At 42.6% G+C, this 14,953-nt stretch overlaps 1 protein-coding gene across 1 annotated transcript in view; it reads left to right on the top strand.

Annotated features, from left to right (window-relative positions):
- The window catches only part of Sash1 (SAM and SH3 domain containing 1), a 167,082-nt gene that overhangs the window by 110,292 nt on the left and 41,837 nt on the right, over positions 1–14,953 (top strand). Inside the window, exon 8 of the mRNA XM_028764361.1 lies at positions 1,157–1,258. Within this exon, the coding sequence (XP_028620194.1) occupies positions 1,157–1,258 (102 nt within the window). The remainder of the gene's footprint in view (positions 1–1,156; positions 1,259–14,953) is intronic.

Here is a 14,953-nt window from a genome sequence, read left to right as displayed (position 1 = left end):
TCCTCCTCCTCCTCCTCCTCCTCCTCCTCCTCCTCCTCCTCCTCCACCTCCTCCACCTCCTCCCACATGCAGAGGTAAAAGAGACATCCTGGTTTTCAATAAACGAGGACACTGCATCCCACAGCTCTGGCTTAGGAACACTGTAATACCCCGATGTCAGGTCGTTTCTCTCTTTAACTTGCTTGCTTCATGAAACACAGCTGGATCAATGACTTCATTTGGATCTGAAGACTAAATTACAGGTAGGTGTGAATGCCATGATGGCTTAGGTGCCTGAAGAGCTGAGTGCTGCTCCTCTGGGCCGGACACAAACCTCTCGGGACTGGCTCACTCGCACTTGGCATTCGGAAAGAGCCCCTACTCAGTTTTGTTATATTTGCTCCGTTTTCTATAACATTTCCTTTCCTTTCTGTGTTCGTTTTGCTTTTTCTTGACACTTAAATACTGAGTTTCTAAACCTACGTTTTCAGCAGCTCCAAAAGGTGTTTTGTTTGTTTGTTTTTTGTCTTTACTATTCTGTCCCCGTGTTCAAAGTCCCTAGCGAGCTATTTCATATTTGTTAGGTGATAAAATTGTTAGATATAAGAGTCATAGCCTTAAATGAAGCAGGCCAGGCTTCCTGGTGCCTCTGCCTCTCTGTGCTGGGATAACAGCCATACCCTCCATGCCCAGCTTGTGAGATGCTGGGGCTTTGAACCCAGAGCTACGCAGGTTATGCAACTACTTGAGCAACATCCCTAGCCCTGCCCTGACATTTCTAAAAGTTGGTTCCAGGCATTCTCCCTTTGATATTTGGATGTCGCTGGCTTTTTCCACTGCCCTCTAAGAGGAAGGATGCACATTTGGTTGTATACATGTGGACCTATGCTGTAGAAAGTTCCTGGTTTCAGACTTAGGGAGAGAATGAGTCTTGGTGTTGGAGGAGGAAAATCAAGGTTCCTTTTGGAACAGCAAGAGTCTGTTGTGTCCGTTGATCTGGTTTGAAACCCGAAGGCAGGGTTTCATACCCTGTTCTTGTGGTTCTGGAAGGCTTAGCTTTGGCTAGCCCTGGGTCACCATCCCCAGCGTGGGAAAGTTCTATGTGATTTCTGCTGTGAAGTACACGGCAGTAAGTGACCATTATTCTACTTCACTCTTTCATTTATTCTTGCTGCAGCTGAAGGAATACGAGGCCCAGCACCGTCAGTCATCTGCCTTGGACCCTGCAGACTGGCCTGATGGCTCCTACCCGACGCTGGATGGCTCATCCACCTGCAACGTGAGTCCATGTCCCTGAGCGTCTTGACCATTTGTGCTGGTCAGGGTCAGCCTAAGCTGGCTCAACCTTTTCGTTTCTTTCTAAGGTCTCTTTTCATAGACCTCTCCTCCTGGTACTATCTCAGCTGAGTCAGAATCCTGTCGTTCAGGCTGAGCTTCTTGGACTTTGTAAATGATGGCTAAATATGCAGAGCAAACAGCACTACCACGTTAACCAGCTTTGAGCATTCAATTCAGTTTCAGTAAGTGTGCTCACATTGCGGGCCATGGTCCACTTCTTCCCACACAGAATTTCTTCCACAAGCATCGATTGCTTCCACCCCCAGGCGCTGGCTGCCAGTACTGTACTTTGTGTCTCTTAAAAGTGGAGTTGCTCCATGTTTGTGTTGGTCCGTCCTGTGTCTGTTTGATCTCGGCACCCCAGCATCAACTGCAGATTCCGTTTTAGTTTACCCACACATCTATTGATAGGCACAATTTATAGGGCAGTGCCGCCCTTTAAATATTGTGAACAATGCTAATTAAATACCTCGGGCTACACTCTCTGCTTTGTACGGAGTTGAATAGAGTTCTATGAATTTAAATATATGGCCGAAGACTCAGAATAACTAGTAATTCTGCATTTAACTCTCTGACAACTTCTGTATGTTTTCGACAGTAACTGTAAACCACACTGCCTGCAGTGTATCTGTGTTCCAAATTCTTTCTCACTAACACTTTTTACTTTATTTTTTTCTAGTTTCTTGATCATAGCTGTGAAAATGGGATTCATGTGTCTTTCTGGTTTGCGTTTGACAAATAATTGATTATCAAAGTTGAATATCTTTTCCCGTGATCTCCAGCCATTTGTGCGTCTTTGGGGAAAGGTTTATTCAAATCCTTGGTACTTGTGACCTGTGACCCATGATCTATTTTTTTGTTTGTTTGTTTGTTTAGTTTTTTATAATGCAACAACAACAAAAAAACCTTTGTTATTTTCACCCATCCTATATGGGTGGCTTTTTTTTTACTATGTTGATGGTATTTTTGATACTGATGTTCTTAATTTCAAAATTCTGTTCTCATCATTTTCCTATTGCTCATGCCTTGGGTGTTATATTCATGCCATCATTGCCAAAACAATGTGGAGGTGGTGACAATGATATCACCCCGTTTTCTGCTGATGGTTTTGTAGATTTTAGCACTTACTTTTTTAAAAAAACCACATTAAGTTAAAAACTCATCTGCTTGTGGCTATTCAGTTTTCCAAGATCTCTCTGCTGACATTTTCCCATTAAATGGTGTTGGCATCCTTTTTGAAAATTAAGTAACCACCCTTATGTGGGCTGCTTCTCGTACGATCTGTTCTTTTACTGGCATCTGACTGATTACTGTAGCTTTGCAGTAAGTTTTGAACTTGTAAAATGGGACTCTTTCAATTTTGTTTATCCCTTTAAATTATTTATATTTTTAAATTTTGTGTTTGTGTCCATGTGCACATATGCATGTAGTGCTCACAATGGCCAGATGAGGGCGCTGCATCACCCGGAACTGGAGTTACAGGCAGTTGGGAGCCACCTGACTCCCTGTTGGGAATGGAATCTGGTTCTTCTGCAAGAGCTGAAAGTTCTCTTAAGCCCTGAGTCATCTTCCCAGACTCTATTTAATTTTAAAAGCTTGATGTAACTATTTGAAATCCCTTGAGATTCCTTATGAATTTTAGGGTGGATTTTTATATTTCTACAAAAGTTGCCATTAAGATTCTCATTAAGAGCAAAATAGAAAATTTTCTAATCCATGAACATGGAAAATCTTCCCATTCATTTATGTCTTTTTAGTTTCTGTCAGGAATATTTTGCAGGTTTCGGTGTGTACGCTTTGCTTTTTTTCATTATGTCTACTTCTGAGGTTTCATTATTTTTAGTGCTTTCGTAAATAGAATCATTCTTTTTTAATCCCCTCCACCGACTGTTTATTACAAAGCACACAAAGCAGCTTTCTCTCAGTGTGTTGGGCTTGTCACCTACCGCTTTGCTGGTTTGGTTTGTTTCCTCTGATCGTGGGCACATGTCCATGCGCCCCTGTGATCTGACGGTTTTCTCTGCAGAAGATTGTATTACCCACAGATAGAGACATTTTAATGACTTTCCCCCATTATATCATTTGAGACTGTTTTAATATGACCAAATGATACCTTTTCAACTAGGAGTCTCATGATGATTCCAGGAATTGGAATAAACTTGTCCTGCACAGCGCCATCTTCAAACAATATGGAGCAAGAATGGAGGGAATTGCCTTGTCTCAAAGTGTAGAGCTTTGTTTGGTAGGTCATCTCCTCCTGATTGTTGGAAGCCACTCCTCACTCATGATCTTAGGTTTTCATCTATACCCTACATAGGCAGTCTTTCTGAAACAAAGTTCTCTTTTTCAGCCATGTTTTATAAAAAGCCCCATGCTTCCTTATTCTGTATGTCACAGACTCCATACATTTTTGGCACACTCAGGGCCCGGTGTGATCTGAACTTGGTCATTTTCTCTGACCTCACCTTTACTTCCATGCCCAGTACCCTTCATTTCAGCCACACCAGTGCCCATGCCCATAGCTGAACTAACCCTGGGCTTTTCATATTTCTGAGTTTTAACCCCTACAATTTTTTCTACCCAAAATGTGTCCTCCATTTTCCCCCTGCTGCAAGTGTGTGCATTCTTCACGGTGAAGTCCAATTCTTAACTTCCTCTATAAAACTTCCCTTAGCCTCCCACAGCACATTTATTGCTTCCTATTTCATGCTTTTGTTGAGCCAGATTTAATACATCAACCCTCAGCTGTTATCCCCGAGGGTGAGAAATAATAGTACCTCTCTCAGGCCCCTTGGTAGCAGCAGGCCCTTGAGCAAGGCAGACATGCTGTGCTCTTTGCCTCTGTGGGGAAAGCCTACCCCGGTGTCCAGCTCATTTAAGCAAAGCTTTATTTACCTAGTCTAGTGTCCATCTTCCTTGCTCCTCCAGGGGCGTGCTTTGGAGCCTTGCAGCTACAGATTAGTCTTGACTTTGCTTTGTCTAAGCAGCTAACGGTACCATATCAGAAGTAAATAATCCCTTTCACTCCCTTCTTGTTTCCACTTTCCCAAACAAACACCAGATTTCCATTGCAGCTCAAGGACCATGCATTTTAAAGCCATGCCAGTCTTGCTGAGAGACAAAAATGGTACCATTTATAATAATAAATATGTCATAGGCTAGCAAGCCTTGGATCCTGAGACTATGAGGTCATCCAAGAACCATATCCATAGTTTTAAATATGACCCTGGGTCTCTCATCCCAAATTCAAAAGACTAGTAGTATATATTATGAACCCAATGAATCATAAAGAATAAACGCAGGAACTTGAGAGGGATGTGATTCACTCAAATTGAGAGAGAGAAGACAAAGACTCGCTTGTCCATAGTGGGTCCTTTAGTATCAAGCCCACTGTGTACTGTCCTGATCAATACTGTCTGAATCAAGGGCAAGGTTGACTAGTTCATTCAGAGACACGAGGTCATTCTAACACTTCACACACTTAGACTACAAGCAACTAGTCATCTGTCATCTAGGAAAGACATTAATATATGCTGAGGTCTATGGGCATTTTGCACAAGCTGCCAAGAAAGCATTACTTCATTTATGTTGGCCTTTTGAATTTCTTTTAGAGGGTCCATCAGAACCATCATCTATCTATGAACTGTCAGAAAGAATTGGGTGTGTAAGGATTAGGCATTTTATCTGCTGGGCATTTTGTCTGGGAGGTATGTATGGAGGCTTGCTTTGATGCAGGCCTGGTGCTAGCAAAGGTGAATGAGAAAGAGGGGCAGGCCCTGCTGGGACAGAGCTCACACGTTAGTGTAGATGTTAAAATTATACTCGCTTGCACACATAAATCCAGAGTTCCAGGTACACACTCTATTAGAAACCTCTCACCAAACTGTCTCCTTCTACATGTCCCCCAAATCAGTGCAGTCTGTCACAGTCCAGTAAAGGGCCAGGAATTCTTACATTCCCTTCTCATATAGCACACTCTTCCAGAAATTCAAGAATGACTTCCACTTCTGGGGCGAGGGACAGATAACGATGGTGGGACATTTATTAATGGAGTGAGTTTAAGAAAGCGAGTTATTTACTGTGTTTTTTGCCAGGTGACTTTCTGCACACTCCCATACCCACTTAGTCATGGTGCCTGTGCCAAGCTGCACCCAATAAACGTCTTCCTAAAGTCTACTTGAACTCAGTTGCAGTCCTGACTTGGGTGACTCCTGCCCCTCTTACCCTGACTTGAGCCTTCCCTGTGTTTTGAAGGAGATTGAGTTCAACATTCTCTCAGCCGCAGACTATTTCCATCATTATTCTGAAATTGCCTCTGTCTCAAGGCTCTCCGTTTCAGATAATGTCCACTGTGATGATTCCCCCGCCGTACAAGTTAGGCAGACTTCAGTATTCTATTGATTCCTTTCTATATGGAGATGGAAATAGCTCACTGGTCACAGTTGGGAATGCCCAGACCTTGAAAGGCCCAGTAATCATAAGACCTTTGTCACCAGACCTCAATGCCCGTATTGATGCCTGGCATGCCTTAAGATGTCATTTGCACTGATTTCATAGGCTCCCCTGCCCCCATAGCTGACGTTAGATAATGGTACATTGCTTCATAGTAAATCCATATGTGCATTCCTAGTTCCTAAGAGTTAACGTGCTAAAGATAGTTACCAGGGGAAGTGAAAAATAGCCTTCTCCTTACCAAAGGGTCATCTGTTCTGTGCTGGATTCTGTTAATAATGAACTTCTGTTGTCGATGGCGGAGTGTTTAGAAGGGGCTCTAGTTAAGAATTTAATTTTATTCCTCCTTAAATAGCTGAACGTTTGCTTACGTGTTTTCCTTTTAATGTATTGTAGCATTTTTTTTTTTTTTCTGTTTGTTTTCTGCCAGGTAGAAGGTTATCAGGATTGTCTTGGGGAGCTGTCCGTTTTGTGCCTTCAGGTTCAGCTTACCTTCTGGTTAAGAACATATTTAAGGGGCTGGAGAAATGGCTCAGCAGTTAAGAGCCCTCTCCTGGCGATCACAAGTTTAGTTCCTAGCACCTACATCTAGTTAGTGGTTACTGCCTGTAGCATCAGCTCCAGGGGATCTGATGCCCTCTACTGGCCTCTGTATGTATGTACAAGAGTCACACACACACATTCACATAAATAAAAATAGGGCTAAAACACACATTCATTTAATTAAAGTGGCGTTTAGTTAGTAAACTATGCTCTCAGTTTTGTTATTATGCCTTAGGTCTTAGTAAATAGTTTTATATGGTCACAGAACTGATGGATAATGGCTCATGGATTGTGTTTGGTGTTTTAACATTAATGAAAGTCCTTGAACTGAAGTAAGTGATAAAGCAGACGGGCGCATGGAGTATTGCAAACCCCTCATGGTACATGGCAAGCCTGTATTAGATATAATCTTCACATCATATAAAATGGTCTAGAAAAAACTGGATTCATGTTCCCGAGGCCGAGCTTCTTTGGGAGGATAAAGCAACGGAGTACATTTGTGAAGTCAGTTGTCTCGTGAAGCAGGTCGCCCTGTCAGGTGACATGTTCAGGTCTGAGGAGGTTTAGCATTTGAGTCTGGAGAGATATCTACGTAAGGGAAAATTACCGTGTACCACGAGGGTGTTATAGTTCCTCACATCCGGGAACTCATCTCTTCCTAGCCTTTCATTCCAACTATAAATATGACTACTAACCTGGTCTGAGGTTCAGGAGAGCCATCTGGGTGGAACATTTCCAAAATTTGAGTAACAAAATGTTATGTGGCCTTTTCTGAAGACACTATTTTAAGTGTTGATGGAGGACCTTCAAGGAAGGTCAGCACTAAAATACACCCTCAGTACTATGTTTGGGGTAGAATCTGTTAAAGCATCAGAAATGTTCTCAAATTATAAGTTGCAGACTTTCAGTGGCTGGATTTTACTCAGGTGGTTTTGTTGCTATTTTTGTATGTAGCACTAAGGATAGAACTCACGGCCTTGTGCATAAAACACCCTCCCCCTGTAGTACCAGGCTGGCAGCCCACAAAGTCATTTCATGTGCCCCATTAACAGGCATTATCTTCAAGCCAGAGAAGTCAAGTTTGATGTTCTGAAAGGGGAAATCTATACTACAACTTCCTAGAACATCATTAGCTATTTTGGTGTGTGCCAAAAGCAATAGAGCACCTCACATAAGGGCTAGATACCAGTTCTTGTAGCGAATGGCCTAATGCTGTTATGGGAAAGATACTGCTAATGGCATAAGCACACTGTACAACTGGCATGTCCTGAGCAGGTTGCATCTTTACACTTTGTTCCCTCATCATCTGTGCGCATACAGTGCCCTTTTTAGTGTCTAGATTGTACTATTCTTCATTGAATCTTTCCTCCTTCTCTTCCTCTTCTCGTTGGCTTTTTTCTTTTCCAAGAAGGGGGATTCTATGTTGCCCTGGTTTATGCTAACTTCCTGAGATCAAGCAGTCCTCCTGCCTCAGCTCCCAAGTATCATTGATAACAGACGTGTGTCCTTAGGCCCAACTTCTAATTGTAATTCTAACTTTTATTGTGTTTATTTTGAATATGTTTATTTCATCATAGAGAACTAATATCTTTAAGTTAACATTTGTCATAAATGTGAGTTTTCATATTCAAAAGTATTCAGAGAAAATCATGAACCAAATTGGCTTCATCATTTGGGAAAATAAAACTCAAAAAGGAACTTTCTATGGCAGCATGCGAATTTATAGAATCTGCTACCTATAAATAATCCTCAGTTGAAAAATATATGGTTTTTATATTTTTACCAATTTGGATGGTAATGAATATTTATTGGACACATAAATGATGCATAAAGATATACATATCAGATCTACCGATCCAGGACCCATTTTCTCCAAGAAAATGGCTGGCCATGTTTCCACTGTCTTCTCTTATATTCTTTTGCTTTAAGAGGAGGGCATCTAAGAGAGGCTAGATTCCAGGAGTAAAAATAACTTGGGTGTTCAAGCGAGTGTGGCTTTTTCTATAATATCCCGTTTGCCTTTGTATTTTTTTTACATGGGAACGTTTGTGTAACTCTTGCTTCATCCCAAACAGGTTCAAATTAGCAAGATGGTTTTTACCTTGCAACTAGAGAATTCTCTAAAGTTGAAGCTTTAATGTTATTCTAGCTGGATTTGAATATGAGGTAATTGGGCCTATGCTTTATTTCTTAATTTCACACACAAAACATGAGTGTACCCAGGTCACTTGTAAGATGAACAAGAAGAAAGGGAAACAAGATCCAGCAGTAGTTAGCAGAGGGCATTTATATCCCAACTAAGGCAGGCATCCCCCATTCTTTGAAGTGCTGGGGACTGAGCCATGGGCCTTAAACGTACTGGTCAAAAACACTACAACAGACCCTATTCCCAGCTTAGCAGTTCTGCCTACCTTGCTGAGTTTACCTCAATAATTAGCCCTTTTCCAAATGTTTCTGAATGGAAATATGTTTTAAAAAAAAAGAAAAACAAAAACAAAAAGCTGTTACTGATTCTGGTCTCTTAATACACCCTCAAAACTTTTAGAAGATCATTCTGCCTTTTAAGAATAATTTCAATAAAATTTTATTTTGTTTAGCTGAATGAGATACTACAGGAGAAACAGTGTTGTATTTTATCAGTGGCTTTGGAACTAAAATAACATTGAAATAGGACCTTTCAAATTCCTGTTGTAAAAGCAATCGATCCCTGGGTTTCCAGTTTAGTATGACATATGAGACAAGAGCCAGCCAATGGGAAAACAGGCACATGTAGTGTTTTTTTTATTCATTCATCCATTCATTTATTTGTTTGTTTGATTATTTTGGGGGAAGGAGCCGGAGTGGGGAGGGAGAGAGGGAGAGAGAGAACAAGTGTTTACAGTGCCTTGGTGGATATGCACATGTCAGGAAGTTGGTTCTTGACTTTTCCCTTGTGAGCAATGTCTCTCTCTTGTCTGTGTTACTATACTGCGTAGCACTCCAGGCTAGCTGGCCACAAGGTCATTCTCCCATCTCTGCCTTCTATCTTGCTGTAGGAGTGCTGGGATTGCAGCTGCTAATTGCCACTTCTGCCTGGTTTTGTTGTTGTTTGTTTTGTGGGCATGAACATTGAACTCTGATCCTCTGGTTTGCACGGTTACAATGCTTTCTGACTGACATGACTCCCTAGCAGTGAGAGAGTTTGTGAGAGTTAAGAATTTGCTCCAAATTCCAAGTGGTTGAAGGGAGAGGGGGAGGAAAGGGGTTCCTGAGATGACTTCCTGTTGTTCATTTCCCCACTTCCTGTTCTTTACTCAGCACTCTCCCCTCCCATTCCCAGCCTTCTTCCCAGAACCAGGGCCAAAGTCTGAGGCATGTATTTCACGAGTCCCTTAAGATCACCATGAAGTAATCGAGTTAGACAAGAAGGAGGTACTTGCCTCTGCAGACCTCTGGGAGCCAGAATTCACTCAGTGTGGACAGGAGCAGGCTTCAGGAAGCTGAGACATGAGTCAGATGTGAGATCTGGATCGGGTCTGCCTCTGGGACAGAGCAGCCATCTTTGTGCTTTGGTTTCTTCCCTAGATCAGCCAATCCAGTGTGCCCAGTGAGTGTTAATGTCACAAAGCAATCAATCCCCGATGGATGATGTCACCTTTAGTTACTCTGAGGAAGATCACCTGTCCTTTCCGTCCACTGTCATTGTTGAAATGCTTGAGTCCTCCATAAAATACTATTTCTGTACATGCCACTGTGTGTACATGTCAGCAGCCCAGGTGGAAAAAACTCACCAATGCCTGCTGACTCTGCTCCATCCTTACCAAACACACACGAAGCCGATCTCCTGCCACAGCGTGCCTTGCTCTGTAAGTGGATTTAGGTGAGGTGTGAATCCAGTGTAACTTGTAAGGAGTCAGCAGTTAACTACGTGGAAATGATCTGACAGGTGATTGGATTTAGTATATGGTCTGGCTTTCTCCTAAGTTGAGGGAATCCTCATCAGAGACCCAAAATAATAACTGCAAGTCGGGGTCTCTGCAAACTAACCAGGGACACTTTGTTTTCAGTTGTTTGTGGGGGCCCTCCTCAGTGTATCAAGGATCATGTGAATACAAACAAATACTGACAGAGTGCCCAAGTAGAACATATTCTGAAATTTTTTAAAAAACTTAAGATAGCGTCTTAATACAGTTTGATCTGTTGTTTCTTTTTATCAGTTTGAAACCTATAACGTCAGAGATATAAGTAGCTTTTGACCTATAAAGATGAAGCTTCTTTTGTCTAGCCTAATGCACAGCTACCAGATGAGATATACCACATTTACTCCGCTAGCCGTTTCTATCAAAGTGCAGATATACTCTAATACGGGTCAGGGTTTAGCATTTGGATTCGCAATAGCTCTTCCTCTCTCTGCTGGAGGGATTGACTGCAGGGAGTCTGAAGATAAAGAGGATGCCCAACATTGTCCAATGTTACTGATTCGTCACATCTCTGCCCTTCATTAAGTCATTTGCCCCAGTGCCAAGCCTTATTTATTGGGCCACAAGGCCTTCTTCTGGTTCATGAACAGGATCCAGAGTCCAAGAAGCTAGAAGCAGAGCCAGTTCATTTTCAGGCCGCCCATTGCTTGTTTATGGTGCCTTTGAACTCTGTCATCTTAATTACCCATTATACCAAAACTCTCAGAACTGCAGTCAGCAGCAGACAATGACACTCATTTGGAAAGCAAAAGTCAATAAATAAAACCATGTGGGTGCTGGAGATTGAACCCAGGGTTTTGAATGAGAAAGCGATATTTAGCACGGCCAAATCCTAATTGTACAGAATAATAGCCATTGAAAATATCCCTCTGTCCTCTTCTGAGGCCCACTCTCTCTTCTCTGTGTCCCATCTCGCCCTCTGATGGGCCTGATGGTGTACTGTCACTTGTATAGAGCTAAGTGCATTGCATAATTGGTTCCTAAAACTATGTGATTCAGCTCCTGCCCTGCTGCCCATTTGACCCAGAATGTAGATGAAGTAATGCTATCTTGGACATTCCTCTAAGCACCCACTGGGCAAACATTTATGGAGGCTGTACCGTGCACCAGTCTTTATTCATGGTGAGCTTGTGCTTGGGAAAAAGAGACAAATGGATAGCACGGTTGTGGACCATGGGTAATATGCCTGTAGGTGCCAGGCACGTACTGGAAGTCCATTACCCTCTCAGAGCCTTTCCCAAGGAAGGTGCCTGATACGGAATGGTTGTCCAGGTGATAAAGAGCAGTGGGTGTCAGGTAAGGGGGCAGCAGGGTTCAAGGTGACGTAGTAGGAGAAAATTGACTTACATGTTATGAAGCTTTTTCTCTTTGTGTTTTGACTACTAGGGTGTACATTCTGTTCTCAGTTCCTTCTTACTAACAAGTTGATTTTGTAACTGATTTTTGGCTTTTTATTTCCCTAAATCTGTTTCTTTTAAAGTTGTATCATCTGTGCCATCTTATCTTGGGGGTTTTGTTTAATTAAAGTCACGACCTAATTAAATTATTTTTAAAAAGTTTTTAAATGTATATGTTGAAGCGCTTGTCTGCATGTGAGTCTGTGCCCAGTGTGTTCCTGGTACCTAAGGAGGCCACCAGAGGGCATCAGAGCCCTTGAAATTGGAACTACAGATAGTTGCAAGCCACCACATGGGTGCTGGGAACAAAACCTGAGTTCTCTACAGGAGTAAGTGAATTCACCTGCTGAGCCCTCACTCCAGCCCCTTAAGTTAGTTTACACAGGGAAGCAACTGGAATTTCCACCTGGCTCTTAAATTTTTCTTTTTCCTGATGAGTCTACTTATCACATTGTGTGCTTTGCTTAAATAGCTGTCATACATGTTTTCCCAACTTGATTGCACTGGGGTGACTCTAGTCACACGTTGTACTGGGGCTGGTGTCAGGAGGGTTATGTTTGTGTAGCAGTGGTTCTCCCTACCCCCATCCCATTTCTTCCAAGATACAGCTGAGGTCTATTGTGTAGTCTGGTTGTGTTGTTGTTGCTGTAGGCTGATGGACAGCCACGATGAGTGAAGAATGTGCTCTCCCTGGACCTCCCGGTACTGTGCTTCCTCTCCCCCAAGAAACGGTTCACACCCATTGGTTCACACCAGCAGAGCCAACTCTCTCTTTATTGAAGTCTACAATTCTAGTGAGTTCCAGAGACTTAATATTGATCAGGCAGCTTTGTGATCAGCTGTTCATCTGTCACTCACCGATTCCCAGTTCCATTTCTGCTGTTCTGTTCCCAAGTCATGAGAGATAAAGGAGCCGGGAACATAGTTCCTTTTCAGATGTGCACTTAGGACAGGATTCTCTGCTGTTTGCTAGTCTGTTTTTTTTTTTTTAAAGTGGGAGGGAACTTTGATGATTTGTCTCTTACCTTGACCATGCAGTTTCTAAATGTTACTGCATGAGCCTTTCTTGGCTTGTTGATGGTGAAATGTATTTTGCTGGGTTTTAACACTTTTTTGACAGAGGAGACTGATCATTCTGCTGATCTCTCTGAGAAGGCTGCACAGTGGTTCAGTGTTCAGCAATTGTATCCTGATGTTTGTGCTAATTCAATGACTACAAACAACCTTCTCAAAGCTAATGATTTTATTTATTGATTGATTGATTGACTGACTGACTGATTGATTCAGCCTGGATGGATCCTTTAGCTTGGAACTTGCATCAAAGCTATTTCGTATTAATTCTATAGACAAAACCAAACAGATATACAGATTGTGACTTTAAGAATGGCATGGGCTCCCCTGCTGGCCTGGTGGCATAGTTAGGCCTCTATACCCTCCTTCTGTGATTACTAGATTCCTTGGGTTCTCTGTATTTCTGCATTGTCATGTGCCTAGACAAAGCTGTTAGACAGCCCTATCCTGAGAAGTCACTGTGCCTGAACCATGAGTCAGTAGCCTGAGATGCCAAAGCAATGTGACTTTGCAACACACCCAGTCTCTGGGGAGACTTACCGCTTCGGGAATGAACACTGGACTTTCCAGTCCATGTGTGATTGTCCCACTTGGCAGTGCTGCTCTGAGTCAGCCGCATGGCACAGGGCTGCGTGAGAGCCTGGGGTTCATGGGAACGTGCGGAGGTTGGGGTTAGGGGTGGTTTGCTAGAATCTACAGGTTGTCTCACATTATTGTGTGCATTGGGTGTACCCTCACTGTCTCACAAGGGAGGTCTCCTATTGCTGCTGGCTTTCTAGGCCCTTCTTGTTACTTTCACTTGTGACCTTAGGCTACTTGATATCAACAGCAGGTCCTCTGTCCTGTGAACAGGATGACAACATGCAGAAAAGTCACCCAAGGCTTTACATATGGGGAGGAAGTCAGTCCCCTTACTCCATCCCTCCCACCCCCCAGGGGAGGAGGAAAAACATTTTCTCTGCTTCCAGAGACCTTGGAGATTTGGAGTGAGTAGGCTTCTTGTGCTCAGAGTCATCCTAGGTTTGGTGGCAGGACTGTTGAGATCTGTTTTTCCCCCCTCCTCCTTTGGGAAAAAGAAGATAGCACATTGTTTTGAGGGTGGTTAAAAGTAATTCCATGTTCTTGAGTTTAGGAAACAGAATTGAGTAAGTACACTGTAGAAGGTGACATCCATTTGTGTTCCTTTGGGCCTTCTATTAATTTTTAAAGTTTTTAAAATGAATTAAGTGCTGACAGTCCTTTTTCTCCAGGGCATAGTAATATTACCTCAAATTCCCACACACTTTTTCCAAATGAAAGTCTCCTGTAATTCTCTTCTCTTCTTCTTCCTCCTCTTCTTCCTCTTCCTCCTCCTTCTCTCCCTCTTCCTCCTCTTCTCCTTCCTCCTCCTCCTCCTCTTCCTCCTCTTCTTCTTCCCCTTTCCTCAAGTTTGGTGACTAGTTAATTTTGAAGTTGCCGAGTGATTATTTCAGTGTTGCACAGTACCTTTGGGAGGAGAATGGAATCTCATCTTTTTTTTCCACCATCTGCTGACAAAATTCTCCCAATTTCAGAGGGCAATGATGTCACCCTCTAATGAGCAAAATATTTCTTACTAAACAGATGGGTCTTCTTGCCTGACTTCTTTGTAACAGAGTAGGGGATAAGGCACGATGATATGTTTCCTGTCTTATGGAGTTGTACGATTTAAGTTGAACAGGATTTCTATGGACTCAGCGAGAACATTTTTCTTTTTGTAAACACAAAGATTACCATGATAACAGTGACCTAGAAGTCTCTGCCATATGGCTGGACATGGGCCGGTCCTCAAGTGTTGGGAAAATCTTGAGTGTATCCAGGCAGAGCCAGAATACAGCCCTAAGGTAGGGAGGGATCCTGAATACATCACTACTTGGACCATAGAGGGAGACCAGACATGGTGGAGAGATGATGAAATCCAGCTCAGAGAAGGGGAGAGCAGAAGCTGCTGTTGATTGGTGTCACATGCTGTTAATAGAGCGACATCAGCTGAACTCTGCTTTATCCAGCTAGATAGGTGAGCATCTGGGATCAGAGTGGACAAGGAATTATGGCGTTGGGACCATCACAACACTAACTTCTAGATCATAGATGAATATGGATGTGACCTGAAGTCTATAACTAGTTAACCAATCACTAATGCAGATTTCAGTTTTCATAGCTGAGGTGCTCTGTACCGTATGCAGATCTTATCCT

This window comes from Grammomys surdaster, unplaced genomic scaffold (genome assembly GCF_004785775.1).
Source record: "Grammomys surdaster isolate TR1022 unplaced genomic scaffold, NIH_TR_1.0 143, whole genome shotgun sequence".
Taxonomy (NCBI): Eukaryota; Metazoa; Chordata; class Mammalia; order Rodentia; family Muridae; genus Grammomys; species Grammomys surdaster.
Note: the sequence above shows the minus strand (reverse complement) of the source record. Positions and strands in the feature narration are given on the sequence as shown.